This window comes from Varanus komodoensis, unplaced genomic scaffold (genome assembly GCF_004798865.1).
Source record: "Varanus komodoensis strain SLA01 unplaced genomic scaffold, ASM479886v1 scaffold104, whole genome shotgun sequence".
Lineage (NCBI taxonomy): Eukaryota > Metazoa > Chordata > Lepidosauria > Squamata > Varanidae > Varanus > Varanus komodoensis.
The window spans coordinates 685,941-703,661 of NW_025335289.1; the positions used below are offsets into that span (position 1 = coordinate 685,941).

General features: G+C 52.3%; 2 protein-coding genes across 3 annotated transcripts in view; both read right to left on the reverse strand.

Moving 5' to 3' along the window:
• LOC123017864 (SREBF chaperone) overlaps positions 1-2,128 on the reverse strand; it is a 51,066-nt gene extending 48,938 nt beyond the window's left edge. The window contains exon 1 of one of the 2 annotated variants that reach the window (XM_044419490.1): positions 2,047-2,128. The gene's annotated coding sequence lies outside the window, so the exon portion shown is untranslated. Of the gene's footprint in view, positions 1-1,462; positions 1,513-2,046 lie in introns of those variants that run through there. The other variant, XM_044419491.1, reaches the window with a different exon arrangement.
• Positions 2,129-5,136: 3,008 nt separating this feature from the next.
• On the reverse strand, positions 5,137-17,004 carry ELP6 (elongator acetyltransferase complex subunit 6). Its single transcript, XM_044419528.1, has 7 exons — positions 16,886-17,004; positions 14,080-14,158; positions 13,183-13,253; positions 12,377-12,504; positions 10,658-10,853; positions 8,453-8,599; positions 5,137-7,203 (listed from the first exon to the last, which is right to left on the reverse strand). The coding sequence occupies exons 1-7, from the start codon at positions 16,937-16,939 to the stop codon at positions 7,075-7,077; spliced, it is 804 nt and encodes a 267-aa protein (XP_044275463.1). The 5' UTR covers positions 16,940-17,004; the 3' UTR covers positions 5,137-7,074.
• Between the last annotated feature and the right edge of the window lie 717 nt (positions 17,005-17,721).

Below are 17,721 nucleotides of genomic sequence, written 5' to 3' on the forward strand. Positions count from 1 at the left end.
AACAGAAAATGTTATTAACGTATGTTCTGTCCTCAAAGTAGAACAATACAAGGTTTATTCCAAGGAGAAACACTAGCAATTATTTAATTCTGACATCAGCAACATCCATCAGATACACCGCCTTCCCTTAGCTTCAAATTTTGTATGCATGGTACATCTCTCCACTGCCACCCCCCTTTATATCTGTATCTGTATCTCTATATCAGGTCCTGCACAACTTGTGCTCTCTAAGAGGTTCTGGATTACAACACCCAGCATTCCTGACTATCAGCTATGTTTACTGGGGCTGATGGAAACTGAAGCCCAGAACATTTAGAGAACACAAGACTGAAAAAGGTGGAAATAGATGTGTGTGTTCTGCTTTGTCTCTTCTTGGAAAAAAAGCCCAATACGGCTCACAACAAAAATGCTCTTGTTATCTTAATTTTAAAAAACAAACATACAAAAGTCAAATTCATACTAAACCTCACTGCACTGGGAGGCCCATTAAGGCAAGTGAAATAAAAAAGCATCACCAGAAATTGCACCTTTTTGCTTCCAGAGTTTAAAATGTCACACTAACCTATAAACTTTTTAAAATCTTCCCTGTATCCTTGAAAATCAAGCTGCCCCAATCACTGATTCACAATCACAGAGAATGAATCTATGTGCATGCTCACGCACACATGAAAACCGTAATGGCAGAACCTGTAATGACTCAAGGGTGGAGATATGGTATATTGCCAATGTGCACTTTCTACCTGCTCCACGCAGTACCCAGAACATTGACGAAACAATTGCTCTGTGAATGCGCAAGTCACAGCATAACAGTGAATCCTACATAAATCTTGCTTTGGCCGTGTAATCCTTGGGCAGCCACAGACTCGGCCTCAGCTCCCACCCACCCTGCCCTTGCAGCTGCAACGTGACTGCCAGTTAAAAAAAAAAATCTGATTTATCCTACAGGGTTATTGTGAAGAGAAAAGCCCCAGGCATGAGCTGATAACCTCCTCAAGGTGCAGTTTCACCTACCCAGCAGGGTTGTTGTAAACATGAGAGAGAGAGAGAAGATACTGCAGGCATGCTGCTTCACATGGTTAGAGAAGGGGCACAACGGAAACACAACTGATTCACAAACACCACCCACACTGACACTCCCAAGCAACTGCCCTCTTAAACCAAGACCAAGCCATCTTGGCACCTTCCAGCTGTCTTTTTAGACTACATCTCCAACAGCTCACTTCCCCATTGTTGCATGGCCAAAGGTCAAGGATGATGGGAGATGTAGTCTAAAACCAGGACGGGGGGCAGAAGGCCCATTTTCAAATGCTTAGGGCCCCAAATCTCAGAAGCTCCTTCAGCAGCATGGTCACAATTGTCAGGAACGCTGGACCAAAACAACTATTAGCCAAATTCCTGCACCCACCCCTGAATCTTGAGAGCAGGCTCTGCAGTGCATGGCCGACTACACTTCCCATCATACCTCTGTTAGACACCAGCCCTTCAACTTACTGCCCTTTGGGCACGTCAGATTGTAGCTCCTCGACGAGACAGCAGAGGGAAAACACGTGTAGGAAAGCGGCAGCCAGGCGAAAGCAAATGGCAAACCTCGCATGGTGCCGAAAGCGCTTCATGGGGGCGCGTCTTCAGTCGACCACAACGCCCATCATCGTGGCCCCGAAATGGCCAGCCTTTTTCCAAGTCAGGATGCCCAACTTCACCTCCTACTGTCCCCCAGCCCTGGACAGCTGGCCTTCTCCACCCTAGCCCGCCCTGAGGCGCCCCAGACTACAACTCCCATCGCCCCCACCACTGGATGACAGGCCTTCCTCCGGCCTGACGCCCCGGGGGGGCACGTCCGACTACAGCTACCATTATCCGCAGGGCATGCTGAGGGGCCGCCGGCGGGAAGAAGCCCTCGCCCCGCGTGGCCTGCGGGCGCCACCGCCCCCGCAGCCCGCCTCCTCCCCTCTCCGCCGTCCCCTCGTGGCGCCGCTCGGCCGCCCGCGAGGAGGAAGGGGAGCCGGAGAAGGCGCCAGCGCCGCCGAGCCGAGCCGCCCCGCTCACCTCGCCCGGAGGAGCCGGCGGCGCGGCTGCTCCTTCTCCCGCGCGACGCGACGTCTCGCGCGGCCTCGCTCGCCCCGCCCCCGCGGGGCGCGGGCGCAGGCGCACGCGGCGGCTCCTCTCGCCGCGCGTGCGTACTAGCGCCCGCGCAGGGTTCTCTTCTGCGGTCCGCGTCCCTGCTCCTGGCCGTTTCCCTGGAGCCACGCCCCCCGGCCTGGCGCGCACGCGCCGGCGGGCTGCGCGCGCTTCTCTGCGCCTTCTCGTCTCCTTGGCAACGCAGCGGTCGCCTCGGGGAAGCCCGCCGGGCGCCCACCCTGCTGCCTTGGGGGCGCGGGGCCCGGAGGGGGGGCAGATGCTTCTGGGGCCCCGGGGAAGGTGGCTGAAGTGCTGAGGTCATTTCCCTTCCCGGTGGTCATCCCGGTCAAGGACCATTCATTCATTCATTCATTCATGTAAAGCATTTCTATCCCGTCCTTCACATGGATCTCAGGGCGGCATTAATTTCTATCGCTGGCATATCTTCTTATACAGTGCTTTTTTTGTAAGAAAAAAGGTGCCAGAACTTATGAAATTAATTACCTTTCGCACATAGTCAATCACTGTACACACACCCAGGCACATCTGTGCTGCCCACTCAGTGCAAGACCACAGGACCAGCCACAAGCCGCGCAGCGCCATCACAACCAGCGCGGACGAAGTACGCATGCATTGGATTCGACACACAAGCAGCCCGCATGCACCGTTTTAATGATTTTGCCGCTGACCTGCTACACTCGACAGGGCGATTCAGATCCACATGGATCAAACATCAAATTTTCAAAAGTTACTTTTAAAACTTGGAAAATCCGTTGAAAAAAGGTGCCAGAACTCCGTTCCGGTGTGTTCTATGACAAAAAAGCACTGTTCTTATTATTTTGCCTATTCATACCGTTATGATTAATTTTGCACCGCATTTGTACTCCCTCTTGGTCTTTTTGCAAGGAACTCACAATGGCTTACAAGTTTCTCTTTCCATCCCGTCCCCACGTCAACGGGCCTGTGAGGCAGGCAAGGCCGAGGCCATGACTGGTCCAGAGTTGCCTAGTGAGGTTTTGCCCGGCTCTCCTGGGCCCCCGGCCCAGTGCTCTCGTAGCCGTGGCACGCTGGCTTGCTTTGTCATGCTGGCACCGGGCAAGCTACCAGGAGTCCAGTGGTGCCTCAGAGACTGACAAACTTGCCGTGGTACCACTGCCTCCGTCCTCAGAAGCGCTCACCGCAGGAAGGCCGACTTAGAGGGACATGCATGAGGCTGCAGGCAGAGCGAGAGACTTTCAGGGGGAAGTTCCAAATGAAAATGTATCTTTTTGCAGCACTGCTACACACCTGGAACCTGGCACTAGGAGTAATTTCAGAACTTAAAGATCTGAAAATTTAAACTTAAAGAAACTTTAGATCTGGTTCATGTTCTTTGGGTCCCAGCACCAGCAATCGAAAAGTGCTATTGTTCCTCCTTTATGTTTTACAGTATGAAAAACATTGAAAAAGCAGTGGGAAAGCACGGAAGAGTTCCAATCTCATCTGTTCCAACCCTCCATGGCTGAGACAGGGCCCTTCACCAGGAGAATCTGGCCTGTTCAGCCTGGTGCAAGGCTCCTGGGAATGCCCGTCGGAAGCGGTTGCACTTACCAGAAAGGACCGCTCAAAATACATATGAAGCACCTGGTGCTAAAGGACACGATGTTCAAAAGCTGCCATGCATAGGATTGCAATCCTCTTGACAAAATATCAGAAAGGGACTTGATTCCTCCTTTCTTGACTCACACCAAATAAAGCTGTACATTGTGTACTTTTACCTGAAAAAGGACCTTCTGCACAACCTCCTCCTGAGCCGGAAAGTAAACAGAGAAGAAATTTAGACACCTGCAGTATCTAACAGGTCCTGCTGGTGCATGAATTTCTTCTCCATTCACTGTCCTCCCACCCTTAAATTGATATGAGATTTTTCTGTTTACTTCCCAGCTCACAAATGTGCATGTTTTCCTGAATCCAAAAAATCTACAAATCAGTTTAAAAACTACAGTGGAAAGAAACTCTTACAGGGGATAGAAGAGGCCCAGCAAAGGGGGAATCAGCAGTACCTACGTGCACACCTGAATGGGACACCGTTCATTCAGTCCCATTCAGCTGGTTTGGTTTTGGAGGAACTCCTGCTACAGGCCAAACCAGGGACCTAAAGGTAACCAGAGCATTAAAGAGGGTAGGGAGCAAGGAGTTAAAATGTCCCTCTCACTGTCCTCTGCCATTTCAGCACTATCCTGAATTTCCAGCTCCTGCAGAAGTGTCGAAATGGCAGAGGACAGCGAGAGCAGTCGGTTCAACATTTAAAAGCCAAAGAATTACCTTGCCGAGAGGCTGATATTGTTGCCACCTCATTTTAGTGCACCTGCTTTCACTGCTTTCCCCCCATCACTTTTCGGTCGACGATCAGACAGCTGCGTCCAGCACCTGTGCCCAAATCAGCCTCTGTGCATACAGGCTGGACCCCTGGGTCGGTGGCCTACTCCACTTTCCTTTCAAGGCTGCAATTTGCAAAGTCTTGACAACGAAGGACTCTGCATATTCCACAGGTCTGCAAATGACAGCAGCAAGGGTGAGACGGAAGAGCAGCAGTCGCCACACCTACCAAACAGCAAGGGGAGAGCTGGCACGCCTACCGAGGCTGTCCCTGCGACCCATGATTGAATGGATCCTCAAGGTTCAGACAACATGCCAGCCCATCATGGACTGAACAACCCCTAGAACAAACCATGGGCTGTCAGGTGGCTGGTTGCAAAAAAACAGGCCACTGTGTGGGAATGGGATTTGGACAACAGGACAACCAACCACATCTAGTTACACATGTCACAGAGAGCCAGTGTAGTGGGCAGAGTGCTGGACTGGAATTTGGGAGAACTGGGTTCTAGTCCCCACTCAGCCACTCCCCACTCCTGAGCCAGTCACTGTCTCTTGGCCTAACCTACTTCGCAGGGCTTTTCTGAGGATCAGATTGAAAGGATTATGGAAGCCACCTTGAATTTCTTAAAGGAAGAATAAATAAAACACAATAAAAATAAATGCTGTGCAAACCAGGTTATTATTTATTTAAAGCTTCAAGAAAAAAATCCCATGAAATATCAGATGATGTTCTTATGGTGGTGGTCCATTGACCAAAATATCAGAATGGGCAGGGTTGTAGATGAGTTTATAGCTCATTGCTGTCGATGAGCATTTTCCCTTTCCCCGCTGATGGGGCTGCATCTCCTTCTCGACAGCTGGGGAGGAAGCTGCTTGCATACACGCAACGCTAAAGGGAACAAGCAGAGCACTAATGAATCCCACTTTGGGGGTGAAGGTACACAGCTCATCTCTCCAGCAGAGCCCCAGTCATGGAAAACCTATATAGCAATCACTGAGTAAAAGAAGTGAAGCTTGCTACACAATGTAAAGCCATTCCCGCTTTCTAATTCTTATTGGGTGACTTCACAACTGTGGGTATTTTTTTACTGGACAGGGATCTATCAAAGCGAGTAAGATGAATAAGACTATAGGAACATATGTCTTGCCTCTGGAACATTTTCTTCTCTGAACGCACAGCTGTTGCCAGTGCGCCTGAATCATGGCAAGCAGTAAGTATGTTGCCTAAGAATCACCATTCATCTTGATTTAGTTTCATAAACATACTGATCTTCAATACATATTCCCAAGGCAGTTCACTAAAAAGGCAATAAAATGCACAATAACTCATCAACAGTCAAGAAAAATAGTAGAAAAATAACGTCACAATTGACTATTCAGATCAGATCCTAGAATCTCAGTGGAAGTTTTATAAGGCTCAGTTTCCCCAATGGTCTTTTTGGAGGAAGTGTACGTTGGCACTATTTGGGTTGTGTGTGTGGTCTTTGCAGGTGCTGTCAATATTATTTTTAAATGTTCTTTAACTGTATACGTTTTGTATGGTTTAACATAATAAATGTAAGTTGGAATTGTTTTGAAAATTTTGGACTGAAATATTAAGGCTGCACAGGTCTTTTTTGTCAGACGGCCAAGAATGGCATTTGAGGTGTAGCAAGCAACAACTGGATTCGCACAGCTTGACCCGGGGACCCAGACCACGTTTGTTTTCATGGGCGACAAGCCACACCAAGAATCAATGAGTTCTCACAGGAGTTGTATCCACTTAGCAACTCATTAATCTTGGTTGCAGCTTCCACACTTCACCTACTGGGCCCAGAAATTAGGTGTGTCTCTTTAGAAATGCAGGTAGGGTGCAGCCTTTTATTTGCTCTGCTTGTCAATGAAAGATTCTATTTTTCTACCTCCTTCTCATTATGGAATCATGAATAAGAGTCAATTCTAATTAGACTGGCTCAGTCAGGCCTGTGCGGATAAATTGGGAAGCCAAAGAGCAAAGCCAATTTTGCCTGAGTCACTTCATAGTCTTTGGTTTAATAGCCGTGTCCCATCAGAACTTGGAGGACTGGGATCAGCAGGATGTTCTACAGTAGCACAAGCACATGGTGTTCTGCAGTATTTGGCAACCACAGATTGCCAGGTAAGCCCTGCCGGCGTGAAGCAAGGCAAAGGCGGGAGAGCAGAATGCATGAAGCAGCCTGCCTGAGAGGACTGCTGGTCATGGTCTGAAGGCTGATCTCTAATAAAACATCACCTATTCCGAAGCCTGAATTCTGGGGAACACGAATTTAATCACACAGGCATATGCCGGGGTAGAGTGAGCCCCGTTCAAACAGGGTGGCCTAGCAGGGGACCCAAATGCACTTGGGACGGCAGAACTTACACCCCAGCCTGACTATCCACAGAGTAGCTCAGAGCACATCCTGGTACGGAATGCAATGCTTGGAAACGGTGCCAGAACAACTCCAACAAAACACCAAGATAGCTGAACCACTCCCACAGTGCCAGTTCCATCTACAATGCTCCTTCTGTGCATCTCTGGATCCCATAAGCCTTTTTGAAAGATGACTTCTCCCTCCAGTTCACCGCCAGCCCCAGAAGTCACAGCACTGCTGCCGACATCCCTCGGGCAAAGAATGCGACATTCTTGTCCTGGATCTTATACTGGAAAATGCGGAGAAGGTCCCTCTCGGCTTTTGTCTCCCAGGAGCTCCGTTGGACAATCGTTAACTGTAGCAGAGGGGGAGGAGGCGAAAAGACACTCAGTTTAGTTCTTCTGTAGGTCCTTTCTTGCGGGAGGGAGGATAGGGAAAAATAAATTCAGCCAGGTCTACCCAAGCTACCCACAGCACAGGCTCAGGGCTGGTTTCTCTGTTCGTACAAGGGTTAAGAACAGAGCCAAATCATTCCAGCTATAGGAAAGTCATAGCATTTATGCTCTTCTATCTCATTTACCAGGTGAAAGACAGGTGGGCCGATTGTGGACCTCCAGGTGTTCTGGCCCACAGATTTCCTCAACCCCAGCCAACTAGAGATGATGGGAGTTGTAGGCTAAAACATCTGGAGAGTCAAAGACAGGTGACAAACTTTCCTCAGGCCATTAACTATCCATATTAAGTACCCTACAGAATTTTTTTATTTGTATTCTGTCTTTTAAGCTAAACTGATTGTATTACCACAATAATACTTTAATAGTAATGATAATGTAAGCTGAATGAGCCTTACTGCTGGGCCAAAGCCTGCAAGAGTGCAAACTTATGCATGTCTGGACAGAAAAAGTCCTGACTGGAGAATGTTGGGAGTTTTTTCTGACTAAATTTCCATAAGATTTCCCCCAAATATCAGATACAGCTAGGGATATATGAGGGATCCTTCATGGGACCTTCCCCACAGATTCTGGTTGCCAACCCTGTGATCCAGTGGATCTAAACCAGCTCGCAGACTTCTCTCCCTACGCTGGGCGACAACGTGTGCATTTAAATAATTGCGAAGTTCATTTGGGTGTAACCAGCCATTTTGTGTAAACTGGCACCAAAAACTGCATGAGGACCATGTGCTTTGGGAGCACCCATTTGCGTCAACCATGCAAGATGCCACAATTCATGCAAATTGCACCATTTCAGCAACTTTCCGTGACCATTTTTTAAAATCCGCCAGCCATGGGCCACTTTAGGGACAGAAGGGCATGGGAAAAGTCTGATCCGTTCCACTCCTCAGATTGGACGTGGGCAAGAAGACTGCCAGGCGCAAGCAAGCCGGGCTCGCCAGCAGCGGCACAATGCCACACAGTCATCAAAAAGAAAAGGAGGGCTGTAGGGCTTGTCCGTAACGCTGGCTGGGAATGACGGAACTGCAGTCCGATGCACCTGAAGGGCCCCACATGGGGGAGTTCTGAGCTAGCTCAACCCCTTGCACAATGCAGGGAAAGCCCTGAGAAACCCAGGAAACATGGCTGCTCAGCCTCACCTGCATCACTTACCTGCCCGTGAACATCCTTGCAGAAGCCACTGGCCAGCCCTTCCGCTCTCAGCACCCAGCTGCTCTGGTGATGGAGCGACTTCGCCAGCAGGTCGTTCTGCTCATCCTCCGAGCTGTCGTCACTTTGCACCATCACCACCAAGTTCCCCTGCGCCAGAGAGCAATGGGGGGAGGGGGGTCAACTGGGGACACGCCGGTCCAGTTCTCAGCACAGATCAGGAAATGCCAGCAAAATGCTCGGTTTGAACTACATGGTATGTGCACCCACCTGGGACTGAAACGTTTGAAAATAATCAACCTATCCCCATGAAACCCAAGAGTTTCACTTACTTGGACGCTTATTCTGGTCTCCCTTCTAATTGGTGGCGTAATAGTCTGGTAGACCAAAAGCCCCTCAGGATTATTGTGCATTTCAAGCAAAACCTCGGGCTTTACCTCTTGCCCTTCTCTCTCCCCATCATCCCAAATCAGACCAGAAATGGCCAGAAACAGGGCTTTCTCTGTTGTGACCCCCATCCTGTTGAACTCAGCCACCTGTAAGAACAGATGCCACCGGTCCTCACTCTACTGTTATGAAAGCTGGAGCAGACTGGGAATGACAGCGCAAGACGCTGACTCCAGGAGCGACGGAGGGTCCTTGGGAGCAAAGGGTGCTCCTGGAAGAGGAAGGTACCCCCCACACACACACCGGCTCTGCCGCAGCCTGATCGCTCGCTAGAGCAGTTGTGCCAGAAACGTGTCGTTCAATCCTCATGGAAGGGTAAGATTTATCGGTACATCTGGGAAGGCTACGAAGGCGGCTGCGGGGGCTGCTCTGAGGGGCCAGTGAAGACTGACCCACAGGCCAAGACCATGCTGGGAAGGGAGAGAAAAGGCTCTGGCAGGAGTCAAAGGGGTCGAGCCCTGGGGTTATCGTCCGAGGAGGAGGCAAAACGGAAGGCTGTGGGATCGTGTGTTCCTGTGTCTGCATGCATGCTTCCAGCTGGCTCTGTGCTGAGCGGGATCAAGCTGCAACCTTTCAGGAACCAGCAGACTCACAGGGAGAGCTGCCTGTCTGCACTGATACCAGGAAAGAGCCCCCGACCATTCAGTCATTCATTCATTCATTCATTCATTCATTTATATGCCGTCCTGTCGCGAAAGCCTCAGTACAGCTTACATAAATGAAATAACATAAAATATAACATAAATAAATTCCTGATCCACACTGGCTGCAGTTAAAAACATAGAAAAGACAATATTAAAATTATTAAAATATTGCTGAAATAAAAAGGTCTTCGCCTGGCGCTGAAAAACAAATAACGACGGCGCCAGGCAGACCTCTCTGGGGAGCGCATTCCATAGATTGGGTGCCACCGCAGAGAAGGCCCTCCTCCGGGTGCTCGCCCTCCTAATGTCCTTCACGGAGGGCTCCCGGAGGAGGGCCTCTGCCGCTGATCTCAAGGGGCAGGAGGGCAAATAGGGAAGAAGGCGTTCCTTTAGGAATGGCCATGTACCATTAGCCGTAGGTGGGCAGAAAGCAGAGGCAGGATCATTCGGATTTTCTGATCGGGAAAGAGCTTGGCGCTCTGGGCGCAGATGCCCCTCCCTCCTTGCAGAAAGAGCTTGGCCAGCTGCTTCTCCAGGGTCGGAAGATGCACCGCAGGGGGGTAAAGAGGGCAGGGAGGTGCCTGAGCCTATTAGAACGGCACTCCAGCCTGCTTCCCCCCCAGTCCAAAGCACCGCAGCTTCACAACTTGCCTGGTCAAGAAGCACGGGGGCGAGGACAGCCGCCCGAATCCTGCGAGTTGAGAGGCACGCAGGCCTCCTCGTTGGATTGACGCTTATGGGTGCTTTAATGTTTTCCTCAAGCATTTCAGATTAAATACTAGCTGTGCTTTGGGACAAAAGATTCGCTTTGCTGTTCACTAAACAATACAGGTAAAATAAACATCACTCCCCAGAGCATCAACAATTTTGCAATGCAAACTGAATTCTTCCCTTTGCAATTTCCCTGTGCAAATTAAACAAATTGGATTAATCTACTTATTAGATTAATTAGATGTAATTGGATGTTTTCCCTGGAAAATCCGCATCAATCATACCCAAGAGAAAATCTCCACAGAAAGCAGGCTTTCCTCCAAGCCACGACTAAGTCGGCCTGCCAAACGCCACCCGCTTCGTACCAAGAAGACCTGCGGCGACTCGGAAGTGTGTCCCCTGATACCTTAAGCTGAGCGCTCACGGTGGCTCGGCAATACTGGATGAAATCGAGAATGTCCCTCGGCCTGACGCCCAGACTCAGCATGACGCTGAGGTTGTCCACCATCAGCACAGGGAACTTCCACAGGTCGCCATCCGTGGCTGGGCTGAGGGCCTTCCGAATAAACTCATAAAGGGCTTTCAGATCGGACCCATCTCCACTGCAAAGGATGGAGAAACGAGAGACTCGTCAGCAGGGCAAGGACCGGCCCTTTGGGAAAGAGGCAACGGCCGCCATTTCTTCTGCTTTTGGTCCCAACCTTGCCAGCTGATGGGCCACTCAGTGGTCACTGGACGGCTACTTCCGCCACAGCGCTTGAGCTGCGCTTTCCCACCCAGCGTTATTAATGCCGTTACAATGTCACTTTCGGCTCAGGGCCAAGACGTTTCGAGAACATGTTGAATGAGCTGTACAGGATACCTGGCTGTGTAACCGGCACATACAGGAGATCAAACCCACCGGCCTCCAGGTCTGTAGAAATCATCACTCTCTTCCCTCCATGCTTCCAGTCTCCACCCCAAAAGAGAATAACTTTTCTGTGGAAAGGTGGCCCATGAAGAATGAAAAGGCAGCGACTGAACAGGGAAACCTGGCCCGCTGTGGCCCGTCCTCAGGGTCACTAAGAGCAACCAAGAATGACTGAAGGGACTTCAGGAGTGAATAATCAGATTTCAGGCTACCAGACATTTGGGATTAAACCTACCATTAGTCCAGGTTATACTGGCTGGGAATGATGGGAGTCGTAGTCTCAAGCATCTGGAGGTCACCTGAGGGCCTGGCTGTGAGTCTGTCTTGGCTACTCAGCCCAGGCTCAGCCGAGATACAACTGCTGGTTAAGAGCCTCCGTGCAGAAGTTCCCCACATCCCACACGCAAGCTCATAAGAGCACCCGGAGGCTGGCTCAGTCGATGGGACTACCCAGCCCAGAATTCTGTTCCCACCCACAGGAAGCCCACAAGCCAGAACGGCGTGCCACAGCCCCTCCCACCCGTGCCAGCCACCCTGCTGTTTCTCCAAGGACTGTTTCTTTGCTGTTTCTGCAAAGCGTGTTTCATCTGCTCCCCTTTTAATTATTTACTCCTTATTTAACAGAATGATACTCTGCTTCAGCATCTCTAAAAGAAGATGCCTCCGCTCCTTACACAGAAAGACTGAAATGCAACATAATCCTTTCAGAAACCCCTCTAAAAACACAAGAACCAGATCATCGAAACATCATCATTACAAAAATTTCACAATGACCCTGCCAGACGGGCCAGATCAAGAGACTCTCCGTGTGGTCTAAGCTCCAGTTTTTAGGTCCTTTGGGGAAAGCCCCCTCCACAGGCCCCTCTCCCCAGTGAACTGTCCTTCACCCTGGGGGCGCTCGCCCCTCGTCCTCCTCAGCATCACGGCTCCTCCTCACGAGCCTGACAGACACGGGGCGGGCAGGCAGCGTCAGCGAGGCCGCAGTGCCTCTGGCCGCTCCTCCGCCACCGCCACGTTGTCTAAGCCAGCGCAAGATGCCCCGAGCAGCGGACTGCCACGAGAGCGAGCAGGACGCACAGGTGAAGCGGAGCGGGGTCCAGGAGGCCCCTGTTAGAGAGCCCCTGCTGGTGCGTGGGCCGCCGGGAGATGCCGGTCACGCACACCCTGGCCCCAGCCTCGCCAACGCTTCCCAGCCCTCCCACGCCGCCAGTTTACCTGATGAACTGGAAGGGATGGGCTTCGCCCGACTGCGACTGCTGGCCAAACAAGAAGTCATTCGCGGATTTCAGCCCCTCCAAGAGCACAAGCTGGCCTCGTTCCTTGGCTGCCGTCAGGCTGCTTCCCTGGGAAAAGAGCGGAGACAAGATCCAGCCAGGGTTGTGCCAGGGACATCGAGAGCGGCTCTTCCAGGAGCTGGGCGTCCCAGAACAATCTTGTTGGAGGCGTGTTTCCATAAAACATTTTTAATAAGCTGAAGTTTCAAGATTAGGAATGGTTCCCAGCAAAAAGCATCGGGTTTTAGGAGCGCCTAAGGCAAGGAACATGGTGACCAGCGGTGGAAAAACTTGCTGAAGTTCGTCCGATGAGTACCTGAAAAAAGGAGGACGTGACCCTGTCTGTCCTTTGGCCCTGCGAGTACCTGAAGGCAGGCACACATCCTGCAGGGGCATCTTGTTTCTGACATGCACTTAGGAGTTTTAATTAATTTGAAGGTAAGTATGTGGCTGATGTCTGCGGTAGCATCTTCAGTCACCGGGGAAAGAGTCGCCCGCGCAGTGCGTGGCTCCTTGAATTTGAAGCCATGCGAGAAGTGACACAGCTACGCACTCCCCACCCCCGGGGTGGGCAGGCCCCTCCCTCAAGGGTCTGCAGGGGTGCGCCATGACCACACGTAGAGGTGCCCGAGCCTCGATGGCTGCAGCACAGCTTTGCGCAGGGCCTTTGCTCCGCCACAAAGGACTGGCAATCCGTGCGAGGCCAGGCCTGTGGGCCGGCTCAGAAATAACATGCAGGTGACTTACCAGCTTCTGGGCCACAATGTTGTAGTGACTGAAGGACTGGACAAGAGCCACGAAACAGACCTTGCAGCCAGCTGGAAAGCACAACAAGGAGAGGTTTTGCCTTGTTCTTAAGCACAGTTGCCAGACAGAATCAGCAGAAACAAATATTGCTTCTGGAAGGCTTTCTAGAAACCGACAGGCACGGTCCCGTCATCACCACCCGCTGCCTTCAAGGCTTTCCCACATTTACGGGGTTGGACTGAGATTTATGCTAGGCTGACTGAGCTGGTGGGAACGGACTTCTCGCCCCTCCAGCCCTCTGAGAATTCCACACAGAGGCCCTGCTGGCTGGAGGGAGCTGTGGTGAGAGGGGGAGCACAGGGTCTCCCGAAACGGAGGGGAGAGAACCCTTGCCGTCGCAGGAGGCCTTTCCTCCCACGGGAGGCAGATCTTGGCTCCAAGCCCCTTGTAAGGGCTCAGATCCTGCACTGAACAACGATACGACTGGACATTTGTGCTTGTTCCTTATTGCTTGACATTTTGGAATGCAGCTCAGTCATTGTGGCTTGTGGTATTTTTGTGGTAAATTCTTGATGCGGCCAGCCTGCTTTCTGTGTTTTAATGCCAGTTTTATATCGATAGTTTTACTGTTGCACTGTAGATCACCTGATCCTTTTATTGAAGCCCAGCCCAAAAGCTCCACAAACCCTTTTCATAAATATGTAAGTACACACACCTTCCAGACTTCTGTCCCAGACACAGGTAGAGACACACGGACCCAAATCCACGCACAGCAAGCAGACAGCCCAAGCAAGAAGGCAAGCGCAGACTCAAAACTATTGTTCCTTTTATAGCAATCGCATCAAATTTGTCCTAGCCCCATTACAGATGTTTTTGGAAAAAAGCTTCCTTGAGTACCTTTCAAGTAAAAGGAGAGGAAATGGTGAACCAGGAAACTGGCGTCTGTCTTGTCAGCACAGAGCAGGGTCAGTGTGCCCTGGAAAACAGAGTGGGCAAAGATAGGATATTAAGATCCAAACCATGAGCAAAGGTAGTCCCACAATGCTTGGCATGCATGGAAAACGGGAGCACATGTGCCAGGGTAACTGGAGAGAACATGGAGGCCTGTGGGGCACAGTCCATTCATCCCAGTGGCGAGCAGAAGCCAAAGGGGCAAGTTGCAGAGCTGTGGGGGAGAGACAGAGTGGGCGAAGTGGCTGGTTTTTTCTCTGTGTGCCAGGATAGAAACGCTGTGAAACGGAGTTCCCAACCTGGCCCCCTCCAGATGCAATGGGCTCTCGTCCTAGTCACCTGCGGGCAGCATGGTCATCCTTGCATCTACAGGAAATGGCCAGAGCAAATTGTGGAGAGTCTGGGCTGACGCATCATCAGCAAGTGAATGAAGCCCAGTTCCCCCGCTTGTTTCCATCTACGCATCCCAGGGAGGCCATGGGACCCCTGAACTAGCACCTGGAGGTTGTTCTGGGCTGGGTCAAAGTGCAGAAACATAGAAACATGGAATCGGAGCGAGTCAGCAGGGGCCTCCCGGGCCATCTAGTCTGGCCTCCGGCACCAGCCGGCTCCGCTCACGACATGCCCACCATGTGGACGTCCAGCCTATCCTTGAACACCCCACCGATGGGGCCTCCACGACCTCCCGGGGAAGCCCGTTCCTCTCGTGGGAGCCCATCCCTCCCCTTGCACGCTGCTGGACCAGGGAGAGGCGCCGACGGTGCTGCTGAGGAGCCCTCCCCCCCCCCACCTTGGTTCTGCCTCTTTGAGGGCCTCCCAGGAGCGCCAAAGGGGTGGGGGGGCCAGCTTGGAAAGAATTGGCCCAGCACCTCGGAAAGCAGCGCGGAGCAGCAGGCCCAGGAAGGGGAGCGACAGCTGCCTTCTCCGCGGGGGTTTGTGCACGGCGAGAGAAATGCAGCTCGCTTCCTTCCTACGGAAGTGGTGCCTGAGGCGGCCGCCCTGGTGACCGAGGTCTCCAGATGAGCTCTTTGCTCTTGTCGCAGCAGCCAACCTGGCCATTTCATAGAAACACAGAAACAGAGCGAGTCAGAAGGGGCCTCCTGGGCCATCTAGTCTGACCCCCGGCTCCAGCCGGCTCCGCTCACAACATGCCCACCATGTGCACGTCCAGCCTATCTTTGAACACCCTCATGATGGGGCCCCAACCACCTCCCGTGGAAGCCCATTCCATGCTCTCAGGGTCCTAACTGTCAGGAAGTGCTTCCTGGCATCCAAACTGAACCTTGGCTCCCTGAGCTTGGCTCCGTTGGAGCGCATCCTGCGACTTCCTCCAGGCAAGATGGGCTAAGATGGAGGACCACCTCCAAGCCCCGTCAGCCTGCTTGCAGCACAGATCCTTCTCGCCCACTTGGCTTTGAGGGCAGGAAAGTGGGCAAGTACATAAAAGAGGGTCTTTTCTGCACTGCCCCACCTCCTTAGGATGGGTTGCTACCTGGGGTGCCAGCAGGGAGTCAGCCTGGGATTTAGGAGAACCCGGTTCTGGTCCCCTCTCTTCTATGCAGCTTCCTGAGTGAGCCTGGGCTAGTCACCGGCCCTCAGCTTGTTGCGAGGATAAAGTCGAGAGGAGGGCCACATGAGCCCCTTGGGGTCTTTGCAAGTGCAAAGAAGACTGGGACAGAAACAGAGAAACAGAGCGAGTCAGGAGGGGCCTCCCGGGCCATCTAGTCTGACCCCCGGCTCCAGCCGGCTCCGCTCACGACATGCCCACCATGTGGACGTCCAGCCTGTCCTTGGACACCCGCACCGGTGGGGAAGCCCATTCCACGCCCTCGGGGTCCTAACTGCCAGGAAGTGCTTTCTGGATATAAACATAATAGTAAATAAACCAGTCTGCAGCACTGCAACCTTTTAGGTAAACTCTAAATGGATTTACCCCTCTGTTTTATCACAGAGTGATTTATTGAGCGATTCTTGGATTTTAGCTGCAACTGAGTTTTCGACTTTAAAACTGCACTGGCCATTTTGATGGTTGGTGCACATTAGTTTTATTAATGGTTGCTGTTTTAACATCACACGGGATTTTATTGTGCATAAATGGCCATGCTGGTTGGAGATGATGGCAGCTGCAGTCCAGCCCATCCTTAGGGCTGTCTTAAACCACTAGGCTCACGAACGTTTCCAGCTAAAGAAATGCTACAAGGCAACCGGTTCCACGCTACAGGTTTCTGGCAGCAAAGGAGAACCATCCATCGGCCAGAGAACGGAGGCTGCGCCCCGCTGCCTCCCAGGAAGGACATCATGGCAAGGGGGAGCCAGGGGAGCCCCATATAGCTGCCAAAGAGGGAGCAGCCGCAAGGAATGCATTCGCTTTTCCCTGTCAAAAAAGACCTATTAAAACTGTCAAACCAAGACTCGGTGCCTGCGTTTTGGCTTTTTCCTCCTCCTTCCCAGCCCCCTTTCCTTGCGTGTCGTGCCTTTGAGATGTTACCCAGAGGACGGCCACAATCTCATCATTAATCTTTGGAAGCCGCTCTGGGAACCTTTTCGGTCGAGCGGGGCGCTAATAAGAACGCAATTAATGCCCGCGCAAAGAGCAGCTCCATCCCCATCCCCCCCGCATGGCGCAGGGACTACAACTCCCGGCGTACCCCGTTCCCGAGCAAGGCCCGCGGGGGCCCCTGGGAGCGTCCCCTCCCGCGCGCAACGGGAAGCGAGAGCGGCCAGGCCAGGCCGCCCAGAACGCGCTCCTGACCTGCTCCGGCCTTTCGACGGAGGCCCCGAGCAGTTCGTTGAGCTCTGCGAACATCTTCTTGCGAGGCTCCGGCGTCCGCCGAGGGCGAAAGGCCCCGCGCGGGAGGCTGCGAGCGCGAGAGCGGAGCCGAGGCGGCGTGTCACTTAGTGCGCATGCGCCCCTGCATCTGCCTCCGCGCAACCCCTTCTGCGCCGGTGCTTGGATCACTCGCCCCCTGTCGGCGACTTGTTCCCGGTGCGGGCGGGCGCCTAGGCGAGAAGGTCGAGTGGGCGGGCGGGAGAGTTGACCGGGAAATATTCCGAGGATGCCAGTAAGGCTTTACTCCCAATTACATGTACATTCTTATTTCGGAGTAAGAGCAGCTGAGCGCATTAGACTTGCTTCTGAGCAAGCATGGCAGAATAAGAGCAGGGTGTTCAGCTTGCAAACTGTCCTCGGCCTGCTGCCCTCCAGATGTTTTGGACCCCAACTCCCATCATCCCCAACTAGAATGCCCAGAACCTTCCCTAGAAGCAAAAATGATAAAACGGAAGCTGCCCCGCTCCGGACACATCAGGAGAAGGCAATGTGCCCTGGAGAAGACGTCCGTGCTGGGGACAGTCAAAGACCGAAGACAAAAAGGAGGACCGCACTTGCAATGGACGGACTCCATCAAGGAAGCCACGGCCTGGAGCTTGGAAGAGCTGAATGGAGCTGTCAAGGACAGGACATTTGGGGGGCTCACCAAAGGTGGGAGACGACTTGCCAGTGCGTAAGAGCAACACCACACGGGGAGGGCTGCTTGACCATAAGCCCCTGGCAAGCGAAAGCGTTTACTTTCAAGTCGGCGAGGCTGA

Excerpts from the sequence above, each read along its gene's own strand:
- ELP6 (XM_044419528.1), bottom strand. The coding sequence starts at position 16,939 with ATGTTCGCAGAGCTCAACGAACTGCTCGGGGCCTCCGTCGAAAGGCCG. Across the intron at positions 14,159-16,885 it reads CCGTCGAAAGGCCGGAGCAG|GGCACACTGACCCTGCTCTG; the intron begins GTCAGGAGCGCG and ends TCTGTTTTCCAG. Across the intron at positions 12,505-13,182 it reads ACATTGTGGCCCAGAAGCTG|GGAAGCAGCCTGACGGCAGC; the intron begins GTAAGTCACCTG and ends CTCTTTTCCCAG.